Here is an 18,434-nt window from a genome sequence, read left to right on the forward strand (position 1 = left end):
CACTACATCGATATTCTGAAAGAATAAGGCTATAACATACTAAAAAACTCACTCAAATCGGACAACAGGTTTAGAAAATTCGAGATATCAAAATGTTTCATTTTTAAGGTGGTGCGTTAATTTTGCTGTTCAGTGTATTTATAATCTATTATTGTGTATCATTTTATCTATTTTGGATATAGGCATTCTTCTTGTTTTTTTTCTTTCCTTCTGTTCTTATTTTTGATAAAATGTACTGATTCCATGTTTGTATCATTTTTTATCAAATTTTCATTTTTTGCTATCTCTCTGCTTTTTTTCTATTTGGTGTAGTTGAGTCCATGATTTTTTACCCGTGCGTCATCATTTAATAGTCGACGTGGTGAGACCGCTTCCGTCTGAAAAAAAGTTCTGATTCAGTTTCTTTGTGGATTCCTATTAGTGATGAGCAAAACAAGAACAAGACCAAGGCCAGGCTAGTCTTGGTCTTGGTCTTGTTCTTGCAAGCTTGGTCTTGGTCTTGGTCTTGCAGCTAAAAGGCAGTCTTGGTCTTGGTCTTGGTCTTGCACTAGCCGGTCTTGTTCTTGGTCTTGGTCTTGCTGCAAGAGTCTTGCTGGTCTTGCTTTTTTGGTAGTAATAATTTGAACCAAACAATTTCGAATAAAATGTACATTGAAATAAATAAAGATGTGAAGAATGAAACTATATTTTTTGCTTTAAAATTTTAACAGAATGCAGAATGTAGTTTCAAACGGATACCAATTTTAACATTATACATTCACTTAATGACCTAATTATTTCCCTCTATATAAAGAGATTAGAGTATATTTTTTATAATGGTAATGTTTATCAGTAGGAAAAACCTGCATTTACAACCCTTGTTGCAATTGCCGGCCTTCGGTTGTGTCACGTTGTGTTTTGCATGCTGTCGATACCTGTCGCCTGCCTTCAGACCACGTCTTGAGTCTGGATTATTGTTTATTGCCCCTGTATTTCAATAAAATGTTAAAGAAAAAGAGCTTCTTAAAGGTGACACAAATGGTCGGGGACCTTCAATTCACGGATTTTACGAAAAGGGATAAACGGTTTATAGTTGTTAACAGATAATGATCTGCTCCTTTCACTCGAACACTGTAGTATTTATCCTACGAGGGTCAAATTTAATAACATAAATTAATTTTTTTTAAGAGAACACAAAAATCAAATATTTTTTACTCTATTTAATCATTATTTAATATAATTAACTTTTTTTATAAACTAACTAAAACATACTTTTTAGTAAAAATACGTACATATTTACCATACCTATTTATAGACCTAATACTATAACATAATAACTAAACCTAATGGGGAGTTATGAACGCTTAATTCTGTAATTTGTTATCTTGCAGTTCTTTAATTTTATTTAAACTACATTGCTATCGTAACACGAGTTATTCGCACTTTTTATTTTCACATATTTTTGGATTGAATACCCATTATGACATTTAAAAAGTTGAAAATATTCGGATGTGGGTAGTAAAAACTAGAATTTAAAACACACTGAAATGATGCGTATGCATTTCAAGTGCGGCACATACTATTTGTACTACTGGCCCTTTCTGGGGAAAACCTAGATTCTTCCAAATAGTTTTCAACTATGAAATCAGTAAAATTCTTTACGCGTTTGTCATCCGGGATTTTCACAAATAATTCAACTTCCAACTTTCGTTGATTGTAAAAAATTAATCCAAAAAATAATTTTAAAAATTTCCCAGTATAGGAATTTTTGTCATTATATTCAGAAACTGAACCTAAGCTTTGGATTTTGCGATACCAAGCTTGACACATTACAATCGACAACCAGTTATTTTTTATTCAGGCCACAATGCTTTCACAGCACTGTGAATCCCTTTTCAAAATCTGTTATGATATTTTTTGTATTCATTTTAAATTTAACGACCTACATTTTTCCTCGATTATGCGAAAAGAATTTTTATTAGACAGTATTTTTATTAGACATAAAAGCGAAAACTACTGGTACATAAAAACCGTTTTAATTGCATTTTTTTAAAATGGATTACCCTATCTATAATTACATTTTTTTTGTCTTACAAGTAATTTCAATTGTCCGTGAACTGTCGCCGTTTGAAAACTTTCCTTCTGGACACTTTGAAGGTTGAGAAAATGCAAACCGTTTGACTTAATCAAAACGACTTAAAAATATAACCAAAATATTATGTATTTTAAAAATTCGATATTGTTTAAGGTTTCTTACAATGTCAGTATAGGGTAAGTGCACCAGTAATGGACATACCGCTAGTAATGGTCACCTTAAGCCAATTAACGCCATTATATTCATTTCTTATTAAATTTTACCGCACATTTTTACATTACCCTGTCGATTATACTATCCATAATACAAGGACGAACTCTGCGCCATCTGACAATGGTTTTTGACTAACTGTCATGCGTAAAACTTTGGCGCGCCAAAAATCAGTTTGTTTTGATCTATCAGACAAGTTGTGTAGTCGTTGGGTTGAAATTAGTGCCGTGAACGTATTATTGAAATTTATATATTTATTTTGTGTTGTTACACATTTAAAGGGTAAGTACTTTGTATTTTTTATTCATATTTACTAAAAACATTATTATGAAAGTTTTTGATCATGGGTGACCATTACTGAATGAAAATTCTGTTAGAAATTTAGAAATGGTCACCACGGGTGTCCATTTCTAAAATACAATGATCTATTAATGGTCACCAATATATTCGATCCATTTAGCGCTTTAAAAATTATGTGTTATTTTTTTATTTATGTTTGTTTGCTTAATACATCATTGTGGAGGTTTTTGATTATGGGTGGCCATCGTTAAAATACAATCATTTATTAATGGTCTCTTTATCCATTTCGAATTTAGAGCTCTAAAGAATTTAAAGTAACCTGTAATTTCTTATTATTATAGACATGGATACCCAGAGAGGAAAGAAAAGGCCTTTTTTTAAATGGACGGAAGATAAAATGAGCCTTGCTATAGACGCAGTAAAAAATGAAGGCATTTCCAAAAAATGTGCAGCTAAAGAATTTTGGGTTCCTAGAACAACCTTAAAGCGTAGACTTGAAAACAATTTTCTTAAACGAAAAATGGGTCCTAAAACTATTCTTTCAGAAGGCGAAGAGAAATTATTAGCTAATTGGATCTTGTCTATGGGCAGAAAGGGCTTTCCTGTTAATGCAACAAATCTACTCTCCACGGTGCATAAAATTATGAAAGAAACTGGGAGGTCGACTGTTTTTAAAGATGGGATGCCCGGGAAAACTTGGTTCGCTGCTTTTCTTCTAAGACATCCTGAGATAAAAAAACAAAGAGCAGAGTCTATTACAAAATCAAGAGCTGCCGTCTCTAAAGCTGATATAGAAAAATGGTTTAATGAAATTGAAAACTATTTAAAAGAAGAAGGTATGATTGACATACTAAAATACCCAAATAGGATATACAATGCAGACGAAACCGGGTTTAGCCTTGATCCTAAATCTGGTATTGTCCTTGGGCCGGCGAAATTGGAAGAAGACTTTTATGAGAGAAAATCTAATGCAGAAAAAGAGCAAATAACTGTTATGGCCTGTTTTTCAGCCGATGGTATCACAGTTCCACCAATGGTCATATATCCGTACAAAAAAATACCAAAGGATATAGTTAATTCTGCACCACCAGAATGGGCAGTGGGACGATCAGCCTCCGGATGGATGAACTCGGAAGTATTTTATGAGTATATCGGCAACCATTTTTTGCCCTATCTCAAAGAAAAAAATATACCACAACCTGTTTTGTTTTTCGTGGATGGACATAGGTTCCATCTAACTAAACAAGTCAGCGAATTATGTGAAGCAAGTGGTATCATCCTGGTTGCTCTTTTCCCCAACGCCACTCATATTTTCCAACCAGCCGATGTTTCAATTTTTAAACCTTTAAAAACTGGTTGGCAGACAATAAGTAAGAACATGGAAATTTGAAAACTTTCCGAAGGATGTAACAAAGTATACATTTGCAACCATTCTAAGTACGGTTTTTAAAAAATATGCAACGGAAAGTACAATACGCAACGGTTTTAGAAAATGTGGACTGTTTCCTTTTGAAAAAAGCAATGTTGATTACACCAAATGTGTTTCCACTCGGCAAGTTGTAGATCCTATAAATCTATCAGATATTAAAAACACAATTATTACAAAAGGGAATATATTATCCGAACTTGAGAAAAAAATACCACCACTTGAATTGAATCATTTCAGAACAAATTTCGACAATAAAGATGACTGGAAGGGAGACTTACAATTTAAGAAACTTTATGAGGTTTGGGCAGAATTTAAAAATGAAGCTTTATTAGTAACAAATAAACATAAACATGTCACTGGGGAGGATGACTCTAACTTAATGGAAGGAAATGAAGAAATGTCAATATCGTTTTCAGTTCCAACAGCGTCAACTTCAACTCCAAACGGTAAGCAGAGAGAAGAGAGTGTAATTCTTCGAAATGAAGAACAGTCACAGAACGGGAACAGCACTATTTTACAAGATAAAAGTACTACTTTACTAAATGTTTCAGAGTCATTTCTTTCACCGGATAAATTAGAAAACGTTGCGCTGTATAAGGACAAAGAAGACCAAGGATATGTGGTTAGCACTCCTTTCAAAAAATGTCTCATTTTTCCTAAGACTCCTGAAAAAGAACCACCCAAAAGAAAACGAAAAATATTTCCAGCAGTTGTATCCACTACACTTTACAGGGCCCATTATGATAATATAACGTCTAAAAGTGGCCCTTCAAAACAATCACAAATTAAAATAAAAAAAGCCTGCAGTAAAGAGAAAAGTAATAAGCGAATCTGAATCTTCTGCCGATGATGTTCCTTACTGTGATGAAGATCTAGATGCGAGTAATGTTGAAAATTATACGATCAAGAATATTCATGGTGGAGATTTTGTTATTATCAAATACAATGGAAATCTTTATCCAGGTAACATTTTATAACTATAATATATTTGTTGTTTCCGTCTCCTAACAGAATTATGTTTTAATGATCAAAATTTTTCTTTGTTCTAGGAAAAGTGATAAAAGCTAACCAGGAAGGAGCAGAAGTTTCGTCAATGGAAAAAGCAGGCTATGACTGGAAATGGCCAGAAAAAGAAGATGTATTATTTTATTTTTATGAGGACATTAAAAAGATTATAAGGGAACCATTAGTTAAAGGCAAACGGGGTTATTACTCAGTACCAGAACTATCTAGTTTTCTTTAAAGTGCGTTATACAATTTTCAAGTGAAACATTTTTTTGTAGAACATCACGGGCGTAGCCAGGTTTTAGTTTCGGGAGGGGTTTAAGAAAATAAAACGACAAAAAGTACATAAAATAACCCATAAAATAACCCTTATATTCATAAGAAAAATTTTATAAATCTTAATATTTAACTTTTAGGGGGGGGGTTGAAACCCGAAACCCCCCCGGCTACGCCCATGGGACATAAGTTTACATTTTGCTGTTTTTTTTTAATGGTTGTTAAAAATTTCAGCAATGTAACGCAGTGAAAAGCTTATATAAAAATATATTTGATAAAGTGTCCATTACTAAATTATCGAGAGTCCATCACTAGAGTTTTTGTGACCATTACTGGCGATTTTGGCATTTGTGTAGCAAAAAATATTTTTTTGGAAAAACAATTTTTTTTTAGTTATTTACTTGGATGTATATGAAAGTATATACCTTTCTTAGTATCCTAGCACAGTAAAAAAAATTGTAAGTCAAATACTTCATTAGAACGAATAAAAATAGTACAAAATTTTCTCTTGGGTGTCCATTACTAGTGCACTTACCCTATATTATTGAACTAAAAAAATAAAGTTAAATAATAAAAACCAGTTTTTCTCAAAAAAGTGCAAGAGTCTTGCAGGTTGGTCTTGCTCTTGCGTGGTCTTGCAAGGTTCGGTCTTGGTCTTGGTCTTGTTCTTGCAAGCTTGGTCTTGGTCTTGGTCTTGCAACCAAAAGGCGGTCTTGGTCTTGGTCTTGGTCTTGGTCTTGCTGCAAGACCAAGACCAAGACCGCAAGACCAAGACCAGTCTCGCTCATCACTAATCCTATTCAAAAATGTGCCCTTTAAACAAATCTGAAGGGTGCTGGGCGAAATTTTTGGGCAGAAATTGTTTAAACAATTTTTTTAAACAAATACAAAAGATCACGTTTTTTTTGCTCTGGAATATATATTTTTAGGTTTTTTGGGTCATTCTAAACGAGAAAGGTATCTTGTGATTTTTCTCAAAAATTGATAGTTTTCGAGTATGCGAAAATACGCATTTTCGAGGCTTAAAAACTCATAGGTATTTAAATTAGTATTTTTGAGGTTCCCAGATACTTAATTTGAAGGTTAAACATTTAGCTTCAAGATTCTGAAGAGTGATCGCGTCTAACTTTAATTTATACCGTTGTTTTTTAATTGTTAAATATGCATGTTTATCCGATTTTTTTGCCGGTGCGGCGCGCTCTATTTCAAAAGGCTTCTATTTTCCTCCGAAAAATAGTTTTTCTAGATGATTTGGGATATTCTAAATAAAATAAGTGTCTTGACATTTTTCTCAAAAGTTAACAGTTTTAAAGTTATAAGCGATTTAAAATCCGAAACAGGAAAAAAAACGTATTTTCGGTTTTTAAATCGCTTATAACTTTAAAACTATTAACTTTTGAAAAAAATGTCAAGAACCTTTTTTTATTTAGAATTTCCCAGAGAATCTATAAAAAATCTTTTTCGGAGGAAAATAGGAAATTTTTGGAATAGAGCGCGCCGCACCGGCAAAAAATCGGATGGACATGCATATTTTAAAAATTAAAAAACAACTATTTAAATTAAGGTTAGACGAGATCACTCTTCAGAATCGTGAAGCTGAATGTTTAGACTTCAATTTAAGTATATGGCTACCTCAAAAATGCTAATTTAAATCTCAGTTTTTAAGCCTTGAAAATGAGTATTTTCGCATTTTTCAGATTTTAAATCGCTTATAACTCGAAAATTATCAATTTTTGAGAAAAATTACAAGATACCTTTCTTGTTTAAAATGATCCAAAAAACCTAAAAATACACTCAGATGCAAAAAAAACGCAACGGAGAAAATATTGGTCAAATTCAACGTATTTCAGTTTTTTTATTTTTAGCCCTATTTTGATGGTTTTTTTAGCACACTGTGTAAACATTTATAAATTTTAAGTTGCTGTAGTGAGTTTTTTAATAAAATTTTGTATTTGACTTATTATACGGGGTTAACCGAAAGGTGGTTTTTTATCCTAACTTTTAAACATCCTGTGGAATAATTCCGTTTGCGAATTTTCGTAAATCCTTATTTTTCGGTTGCAACCATGTCTCCTAAGCATCGTATTTTTTGTTTCATGTCAAAATATGCCTTGGTTCATTTTTTAGAGCCAAATGAATTTGCCACCCACAATTTAGGACTTTTTTAATTATGAGTATTTTGGAGTTATTTTGTAATACGACGACGTGGCTTTGGTGACTGTTGTCATTATGTCATATTGACACTTACATTTTGTTTACCTATGATTGATCATGGTTCTTAGTGTCGAAGATTGTGCGAAAGCCGTTGCTCTGGTTGAAGATGGGCGAAATTATGAATATGTGGCTAGAGTACTACACACTCATCGCTCTACCATCCAAAGGGTAGTGGAACATTTTATACGAACTGGAACAAACAAACGTAAAGCGGGAAGTGGCAGGAAGCGCAAAACTACCGGTTTAGATGATCGTTTTATACGAGTCAACGCTTTGCGGGATCGTCATTTAACAGCGGTTCAAACAAGAAATCAGCTTCAACAGGTTCGAGGCAATAACGTAAATGTATTTACAGTTCGTTGAAGATTACATGAATTTGGTTTGCAAAGTTGCAGACCAGCGACTGGGCCCAAATTATTTCCACGGCATAGAGTGGCTAGACTACAATTTTCTAGGGAACATTTACATTGAAATTTAGGACAATGGAGTAATATTCTTTTTACGGATGAGTCGAGATACTGTCTCCACTCATCAGATGGGAGAGAACGAGTATGGCGTCGAACTGGATAGAGATTTGCGGAGTGTGCTTTCAGTCCCGCGTTAGCCATGGAGGGGTTTCGGTGATGGTATGGGCAGGAATATTCCGAGAGGCGCACACTGAATTGGTATTTATTGAGGGTTCGTTGACTGCACACCGATATATTGAGGAAATTTTAGCGAATCACGTAGTAGCCTTTTCTCAATATATCGGCGATGATTTTCTATTAATGAAAGATAATGCGCGACCCCACTCTGCAATGTGTGCCACGCAATATTTAGAGGAAGTTGGAATCAATAAAATGAACTGACCAGCGTGTTCGCCAGATCTGAACCCAATAGAGCACGTTTGGGACATGCTTGATAGAAATATTAGAGGTCGCGAAGTCGTACCAGCCTCAATTAACGAACTTCGCTTGGCTCTAGAAGAGGAATGGCAAAACATCCAGCAAAATGACATTCGCAACCTCATAGACAGCATGAGCCCACGTGTACAGGCAGTTATAGAGTCTAGGAGAGGCAATACAAAGTATTAAGTTATATTTTAGTAGTTTTTCTTTGTTATTTGCGTACTTAGGTTAAGTTACATTTAAGTTGTATTTTTTTATGTTTTGTTATTGTTATCATTGTTCATTAAAACCAAGATCATGTCGTTGCTTTTAATCATTATTTAAATACAGTACTTCTGGGATGTCGATATGACATTTCTTCGATATCAGTCATCAAAGCCCCATCGTCGTATTACAAATTATTACAAAATATAATGGTAATAATAGGAAAAGTCGTAAATTGTGGGTGGCAAAGTCATTTCGCTCCTAAAAATGAACCAATCCATATTTTCACATGAAACAAAAAACATAATACTTGCAAGACATGGTTGCAACGTAAAAAAAAAGTTTTACGAAAATACGCTAACGGAATTATTCCACAGGATGTTTGAAAATTGGGATAAAAATCCACCTTTTGATTAACCCCGTATAATAAGTCAAATACAATTTTTTTTTTAAACTCACTATACCAAATTAAAATTTATAAATTTTTACACAGTGTGCTAAAAAAATCATTAAAATAGGGTTAAAAATAAAAAAACTGAAATACTTTGAATTTTACCAAAATTTTCTCCGTTTCGTTTTTTTTTGCATCTGAGTGTATATGTTTCAGAGCAAAAAAACGTGATCTTTTATATTTGTTTAAAAATATTGTTTAAACAATTTCTGCCCAAAAATTTCGCCCGGCACCCTTCAGATTTGTTTAAAGGGGACATTTTTGAATAGGAATCCACAATGAAACCGAATCAGAAATTTTTTCAGACGGGAGCGGTCTCACCACATGGACTATAAAGCATACGAAATAAGTCGGAAATTTATTCCACGCAACATCAAGTGACAGAAAGTGGCTACTGTCCGATCACGGATTATATTATAAAATGTGACGTAATAAAATAAATAGAATGTAAAACGTTTGCTTTACGCTTTACCTCAAAATTTTGGTACATAATTACAGCTACATTTCAAGTAGATTAATAAATTCTTTTAATATCACTATTGATATTAAATATTTGTTATAATATAAATATTTGACAATAAAATATTGTCTTTTTGTTATTTATTTAACTTTTGCGGAAACTTAAACAAAACCACCACCTCGTAACTGTGAATTAGGGTAACTTTGTATGTAAATTAATGGCAAAAAATACACTTAGGTACTACACTTTAGTACACGATTCCTTACCCGTGCGTCATTAATACTTGGCGAGATAAAACACATACTTTTTATCTAGTATCATTCTCTTCCACGCATGAAACTAATGACCAACCAGCTACCGCCTGTTATTAAGTAAAAACACATGTTATTTTTATGAACGCTCTAGACTCAGTACATTGAAAAGAGATAGGTACAAAAAAAAACGATTTGTTTACTTTTGTGGCTGTCCGTCTGTTGAATTTTTTGCCGTTATTTTGTCGAATTTTAGCATTTTTGAAGTTTTTTATAGTATGCATACAGTAACTAATTTTATGTTGGAGTTTGAAATTTTATGGTAAGTGTACCTTTTTTATTTTGCGATTAATTTGATACCTACACCCGAGAGGGTAGAAGGTCTAAAGATTATAAAAAAAAGATTAGATTAATTTTTACAATGTACAAAGCTAACCTCATTGACACAGTTGGAATGGTTGTTTGTGTTTAAGTTTACGCCAAAGTGAATGAAATATCAAAAAGAAAATATGTTATTGAATTTTTTTTGTAAATTGTTTATTTATTTATTAATCAATAATATTAAAAGAATTTATTAAACTACTTCAAATTTAACATTTTAAATCAAAACTTAGATTTTTGACATTCTATTTATTTTATACCGTCAAATTTTATAATATAACCCGTGATCGGAACAATAGCCACCTTCTGTCACTTGCTGTTGCGATTAGCAAATTTCCGGCTTATGTCGTATGCTTTAAATGATGACACACGGGTAAAGAACCCAGGGCCCAGAGCACGCCAACGTCACGTTTTTTGACGTCACAAAATAGAATTTCATAATGGGAGAATCGACGGTTGCTAGGCAACGTGACGTCACTAAAATAGAATTCTATTTGGCGTGCTCCCGCCAAAGATCTTATACACATAGATTTGGCCAACTCGGAAAAATAGCCTAACGCGGAACAGTTCGGGTCGGTGGTCTATCTATCTCTCTCTACCGGTGCTTAGCTTTCTCTCTCTAGCATATTATGATGGCTGCCGCCTGTGTGTAGCTGTCGTTCCATTACTCCCACCTCTTGGTAGATACGCTCACACTCGCACGACAGACAGAGATAGTTAGACCACCGTACTTGATATCGGCGTTACACCCCGATGCATTGAGTGGCATATCCCTAGCCAGATCTATTTTCTTTACATACCTCTGGCTCCCGCACCTGGACTCAACTGTAAATACAAAGACAGGACAAAAAACAGCAAAAAATTCAACAAACTGATAGTGACAAGTAAACAAACCAGAAACGTCACAGATTGTAGATAAAATCTGAAAACGTTCCTAAACATATTTTTTGTAAGTACCTATCTCTTGTCAAATTACTGAGTCAGGAGCGTTCATAAACTTATGTCTTTACTAAATAACAGGCGGTAGCTCGTTTGTCTTTAGTTTCATGCGTGGAAGACAATGATACTAGATAAAAGTATATGTGTTATCTCGCCAGGTATTAATGACGCACGGGTAAAGGCTCCTGGACTCAAGTGTATAAGTTTTCACTTAATCATCTTTGATCACGTTAGCCTTGGAAACAATTTTATTGGCTCAACTGACATTCTGCAATGTTATGTTTATTAACTTCACACGGGTTAGAATTAATTTAAGAAAATGGTGATTGTTGCTAATATATGTGTATTGATACTTGATAAATATTATTCACATTTGTAGATCTCAGCCAAATATGAGGCAATTTTCCGGCTCTGGTACCTATCTAGAAAACATGAAGTCGATGAAATCTATCGAACGAGATGTGACTTCAAATACAATCAATAGGATGGCAGTATCGCAGTCAGCACCTCATACTCCTGTCACTGCAGCTAACCATGAAGGACCAATTTTCAAATCAGTGCCAAGATTACTGTCTGAACCGATAGTAAATAGATCAAAAAGTTGTTCTCCTTCGACGAAAACCAGTAGACTAGAAAGACAAATGAGTATAGCTGCAGATAGGAAGGACGACGTTTGTGATGAATTTAATGACAGTATGAAGGGTATTATAACGAATAATGATAGTATTAGGGTAAGTCTACAATCTAGATTAATAATTATCTTAAATTTTTGAGCACAATTTACAGCACATATTGTTACATTTAACACAGACCATAAATAACGTTCAACTTCTGGTTAGAGTCCCCTTTACTCAATGAGGATTAGCTAGTACAATTGCAAACTCTTTTATCTTCTTATTAGCTGTTCAAAATTTAGAACTGTCCATTGTGGGATATTTCTGATGACGATAACTTTTTCCTATATAGTCGTTTCCTTCCTAGATCTCTCTTCCCACGGTCTTTCCATTCACTATTAGTTGAGCGTATTGGTACTTATTATTACCAGGGCCGTCTTAACCCGGGGGTGCAAGGGGTGCGAGGCACCCGGGCGCCAAGTCCAAGGGGCGCAAGCCGAACATTTGCTAAGCTCAAAATTGCGCTTTTTGTCCTTAAAAAACCTAAAAATAACAAAAACATACAAGTGCGCTTTCGGTATTTTTTACAAAGGTTATTAATCTTACTACACCTACAATATGCAAATGTAATACGAAACCCATTTAGTTTATTCCGACAATAATTTCAAAAAGATGACGCGTAGGTACACTATTTTGACCAATATTGAATGTCGAGTAACAATGAATCACCATCTTGTAAAAATTATCAGTGTATCCGATTCTGCTGATAAAAGTATAATTGCCGTTGGGGAGCTATGTATGTATCCCACTTTTAGCGACGCCTTTTATAATAGGAAAATATAAATGCTGATCTTCTAAAACCTAATTTTCTTTATTACGTTTGCGACAAGAAAGACGTTTATTTTACGTTTTTAGAAAGACGTGAGAGAAGGGTATCCACTTAATTTCTGAAAAAAATATGTACCTAGATCTAAAAAAAGCCTTGCTAGAAAGTCATACAGTAGACTCTGTCAATTCAGCAGCAGTTGAACGCGAAAGAAAAAGGTGGACGGCGGTTTTAGAAAGAATTATCGAAATAATAACATTTTTAGCACGACAAAATTTACCATTAAGAGGAACCTGTCAAAGGTTCCATGAATAGGATAACTTTTTAAAATGAATAGAATGTATTTGATAATACGCTATCAGAACGGGTGAAGTCGAGTTCGCTCCGCTTCGTTCAGGTATATTTTAGAAGGGTACGAATTGGCTCCCGCATGAATGCGGGTAGGCTTTCATATAATCGCGGAAACATTAGACATTGTTACCAAATCGTGTAATATTTATACTGCTTAGGAAATTTACATAGTGATATAGACTTTTTATAGGAAAATTATACTTTTAGACAAATACTTTTAGAGTTTGTTTTAGTTCAACATTGGCATATGTGGCAATTTTAACACAAATTGTCGGTGTCGGCCGGTATGCGCTCGACCGTTTTGCGCTCTTACCTGAAATCGGCCGGTTTGCGCTCTACACTCTAATACCCGAAAGTTAAGTTAGGACCGAAGGGTTAGGTCTTCCTCCTTTCCGATAGATATTTCTAGGAAGGTACCTGTTTCTTACAAAAAGAGAAAATTTGAAAGAAGTGACAACGCTGGGTGATATTTTCGACATGTTTAGGTAAAATAAATTTTGTCTATGGGAGCCAATTCGGACTCTACCTTTTTTAGTTTAGGTAAAATTCTTACCATTGGGAGCGAACTCGACCCCGTCCATCAGAACACATTACACGAATTGTTGTCCAATCTCCCTTTTTTCTGGAAATCTAATGAACTTTCATATTTTAAATGGAACAACCTGTATATTTTTTGCGTTTTGAAGTCGTTAAGAAATACTGATTATTTTTTATGTTATATTCCTTATACCTCAATGCCATAATTGAGTTATTGCGACATTTATTAAAAAAAAATTTAAAGAAATTATAGACATCAATTTTTTCGGCCCAGTTAGACATTTTCTAGGTTCTTTGGATCATTGGGAATAAAAAAAGGTTTTTTGTAATTTTTCTCTAAAGTTAATCGTTTCCGAGTTATAAACAATTTAAAACTGAAAAAAATTGAAAAATGACGATTTTAAAGGTTCAAAAACACAAGTAAAAAGAATAATTTTTAAAATTACGAAGTACCAAAATTCAAGCTCAAACCTTTTTCTATCAGCTCCCTATAAGAATTGTTGGCACGTTTTATTATAAAACATTGTTTTTTAATGTTAATGAAACTCATAAGGGAGGACGGGCGATCGGGCTGCATTAACAACTAAAAAACAATATTTTAGAATGAAATAAGACCAAATCACTTATCGGTAGCTGATACAATAAAGTTTGAGTTTGAATTTAGGCACTTTGTAGCTTCAAAAATAATATTTTTTACTTAAGTTTTTGAACCTAGAAAATCAGCTATTTTCGATTTTTTTCAGTTTTAAATTGTTTAGAGAAAAATTATAAAAGACCTTTTTTTATTCCTAATGATCCAAAAAACCTAAAAATGGCTAACCGGGCCGAAAAAATTGATTTTTAAATTTCCTTTAAAATTGTTTTTAATAAATGTCATAATAATTCCGAAATTGTGGCATTTAGGTATAGGGAACATAACATGAAAATTTCTTAGATACCTACTTAAAAACGCAAAAATATATAGAGTGTTCTATTTAAAATAAGAAAGTTCATTAGATTACCAGAGAAACGGAAGATTTGACAACAATGTAATTACCACTATAATATCGGCCGCATTAGAAGACCCTGGCTCACAAAAAGCTATAAAAATCGTTTTAGCGGTTTCCGAGAAATTATTGTGTTTCTATACTATCTCGCTACCCTGTATAATCTTCTGACAAAAGGGGGCGCAAAGATGAGCCTTGCACCCCGGCGCCGTGTATGCTTAAGACGGCCCTGATTATTACGTTTGAGTATTTGGCGTAGATATGAGGTTTTTCTAACTTCCACTGTGTTGAAAAGTTTTCGTTCCTTGCTTATTGCATGCAACACCTCTTAGTTTGAGGTATGTGATCTCCATGAAACTTTGAGGATTCCCTGGTAGACCTACATTTAAAAGGCTACCAGCTGTTTCCAGTCATTCTAGCATAGCATTTTTGTCATGCCACTTTGGTCCAGTAATTGTAAGATTTCTTTTTTAATGTAATTTTGATTGTTATTTCCAGGTTTCTTTTAGGTGTTTTTCTATTAGATTATTCATTTGCTCTTTGATAGCTTTCCATAGAACGTTTACGTTATTGATTTCAGTAATTATTTGGTGGTCCATATTTCCTAAATTTTTGTTTAATTATTTGTGTAGGTACTGTCTGTTGGTTTACTGTAAAGAGACCGAAATCATTAGACCGAAAGCAGTAGACCGAACTCATTAGACCGAAAAGTACTTTACCGAAACCTCACTACACCGAACAGCAGAAGACCGAAAAGTAGTTCTTTTTACTTGTCGCAGTAAAAGAGATAAGACTAATGTAATTACAACTAAATATTATTTGAATGGTTATTATAAACAGTTAAAATGGTGTTAATGTCACTCTATCCTTAATTTATTTTTACCTTCCCTAATTTGTTTAACGGATGAAAATTTTTTCATATCAGACTGTAGAGAGTAACAATTTACGCAGTCTATATATAAAATAGTATACCCTATTCCACGAACATACGCCTGTTTTGGATTACTTCGACAACGAATATTTTACTGTGCAAAATAAGAAGAACGAAAGTAAATTGCAAATTACATTGTTGTTTATTGGAATAATTATTAACGCCATTTACTTTCGTACTTCTTATGTTGCACAGTAAAATATTCGTGGTCGAAGTAATCCAAAACAGGCGTATGTTCGTGGAATGGCCCATACAAAAAAAATAAAATAAACAAAAAGACAGATATACAAATTCTTAGCATAATTTACTTCAATCTTTTTTTAATTTATGTACCATTTCGGTCTAATGCTGTTCGGTCTAGTGAGGATTCGGTAAAGTGCTTTTCGGTCTAGTGAGTTCGGTCTACTGCTTTCGGTCTACTGATTTCGGTCTAATTGTCGTGTACCCTGTCGGATGTGTAGCGAACGGCTCCACGGGCGAGAAATTGACGCTAGCAGTAGCAGTAAAATGAACTTAAGGTTCCGCGGAACGGAATAGGAATAGCCGAACTGTACCGACTACAGGACTTGTGCGTAGTCGGTTCAGTTCGGCTATTCCCATTCCGTTCCGCGGAACCTTAAGTTCATTTTACTGCTACTGCTAGCGTCAATTTCTCGCCCGTGGAGCCGTAGCCGTAGTGTCGTTTTTCCATAATGTGGTTACCTAGTTAATCTTGATGTTTTTGTTTCTTCCGTTTTTATCTTGCGCATGAGATTCACTTTTAGAATAACAAAATAATAATCAGAATTGACATCAGTTGCTGGATATGTTTTTGCACTGATTATAGCGTTGTGATATCTTTTGTCGTCTAATAATATATTCGGTTACGAATTACTCATGTGATTTAGTCCAAGTGTACAATATGCATGGATGTAAGTTAAACCATGTATTTGTCGATACCATGTTTTGTTGTTGTCAGAATTCGATAATTCTTTATTCCATGCCCTTTCTTACTTCGGGTCCGATGTCTAAAATCAATCCAGAAACCTTTCCTTTACCCAACTTAACGTTGAAGTTCTCTAAGATAAAAGTTAGTTCTCATGTTTTGAGGTAGAAGTTTTTCTATCCGAGGCTTTATATCGGTTCTTTAAGCCTTGTTTTCTTTTACAATAGGTAGGATGCTAACCTGGCCCATCAACCCTCCTCTCTTATCTGGGCTTGGGACCGACTGTGACCGTGAACGCGGCTGAGCTACTCAATCCACCCAGTCTTCGCGCTCATAACCCCCTAGTTCATAGTTTTATCTATGTTTTATAGACCTGACAAATGCTTTCGATCGCATCCAAGTCGGAGACGCCTTACACTTACTGTATAGAAGAAACATACCAATCAATATTATACAAACTTCTACTTCCATAATTGAATACAGGCAAAGATAAGTGGAAAACTAACGCAGTTTATACCAGTACAAAGCGGAGTCAGACAAGGTGACTCATTAAGCCCACTGCTCTTTAATATAATAATGGACGAAATAATAAAAGCAGTACCTAAAGGTCATGGTTACAGAATGGGGAACAAAGAAATCCAAATATTATATTATGTAGACGACGCCGCATTAATCGCCGAGACAGAAGACGATCTCCAAAGATTAACAAACATCTTCAATACAATAGCCAAGAAATACAATATGATAATATCAGCCAAAAAAAACCAAATGTATCACAACATCTAAATACCCACTACGATGTAAAATCGAAATTGATGGGAAAATAATAAAGAAGGAAGCAAGCTTTAGATATCTGGAAATAGATATAACCAGTTACGGAGATGTTGAAAAGGAAGTACGACAACAAAGCTTCCACAGTCTGGAAGAACAAACACCTAAGACAAGACACAAAAGCAAGGATCTATAAAGCAGCAATTAGACCTATATTGACATACACGGCGGAGACAAGACCTGACAAGAACTGACACATCTAAAACGAGACGACTACTAGAAACAATAGAGATGAAAATACTTCGACGAATATCAGGGAAAAGTATGTTGGATAGGGAGAGGAACGAAAACATAAGAAGATCATGCAATGTAGAAGACATTAATAGATGAATGACAAAACGGAAACAGGAGTGGAACGAACATATTAGTAGAATGGCAGAGGATAGGATAGTACGAATAGCATAAGTCACCAAATGGACGGAGAAGAAAAAGGTGGTGTGATAATTTAAACAATTTAGGAGGCTAATATTGAAGAAGAAACAGGCTTTAAAGCCTGATTAATTGAATGGTGGGCTACAACAACGTTGTAAGCGACAGATTGGGTCAAAGTGAGGTTTTAATGCAATATTATTGTATATCCAATGACCAATGCGAGCATCTTTCAATCAGGCTAAAAACATTTTACCTTCCCCGAGTTTTTCGTACCGCAATATTGGTATCCGTATTGTCATAAATGACTTGTCAATCAGTTTTTTCCATCTCCTGCATAATCTTAATTCTGTCGCTTACAACGTTGTTGTAGCCCACCATTCAATTGATTATTTGATTAGTAAAGCCAAATGCACTTATGTATCGATATGGAAAATATAATGATATCCCATCAGATGTATATTGGTATGTAAAGAGCCGTTGGTCTGTACTTAAATATGTAGAAAAGAAAAAACCTTTTTTTTACTACTGTTCTTACTATTACGTGGTCACAACTACGTTCTTACAAAGAATATAATATAGTTGCTTTGTATTCTATTAACCAAAATCCATGTAGATACATATTTTTATTGTTTTTTTTATGAAATATTTCCTAAATTTTTATCATATTAAGGTACGTATCCATTACGTTGGTGCTGCGTGCTCCGTGTGGATATGGTATGCACTCCTCTACATATAAACCGCCGCCGATTGGATCACCGAGGGTCGAGATCGCCCGGAGCGGTGCTCACCCTCGGCGATCCAATCGGTTGAATCGGTGGCTGTTTATACAGGGTGAGTCATGAGGAACTGTACATACTCCTACCTCGTATAGAGGCCCCTATGGGGAATAACAAAATGACCATTAAAAAATGTCTGCTCCCATTGTTTACTAATATACAGGGCGAATTGTTAATTTTTACAAAAATTTCTATTCGTCATAA

At 34.3% G+C, this 18,434-nt stretch overlaps 2 protein-coding genes across 3 annotated transcripts in view; both read left to right on the forward strand.

The window, feature by feature from the left end:
- The window catches only part of LOC126881536 (adenylate cyclase type 8), a 1,218,021-nt gene that overhangs the window by 1,196,894 nt on the left and 2,693 nt on the right, over positions 1 to 18,434 (forward strand). For both annotated transcript variants that reach the window (XM_050645865.1, XM_050645866.1), the window contains exon 24: positions 11,461 to 11,812. In XM_050645865.1, the coding sequence (XP_050501822.1) occupies positions 11,461 to 11,812 (352 nt within the window). The remainder of the gene's footprint in view (positions 1 to 11,460; positions 11,813 to 18,434) is intronic.
- On the forward strand, positions 2,270 to 5,828 carry LOC126881541 (uncharacterized). The gene is made up of 2 exons (XM_050645874.1): positions 2,270 to 4,976; positions 5,063 to 5,828. The coding sequence occupies exon 1, from the start codon at positions 2,928 to 2,930 to the stop codon at positions 3,972 to 3,974; it is 1,047 nt and encodes a 348-aa protein (XP_050501831.1). The 5' UTR covers positions 2,270 to 2,927; the 3' UTR covers positions 3,975 to 4,976; positions 5,063 to 5,828.

The sequence above is a fragment of the Diabrotica virgifera genome, chromosome 3 (genome assembly GCF_917563875.1).
Source record: "Diabrotica virgifera virgifera chromosome 3, PGI_DIABVI_V3a".
NCBI classification, from domain to species: Eukaryota; Metazoa; Arthropoda; class Insecta; order Coleoptera; family Chrysomelidae; genus Diabrotica; species Diabrotica virgifera.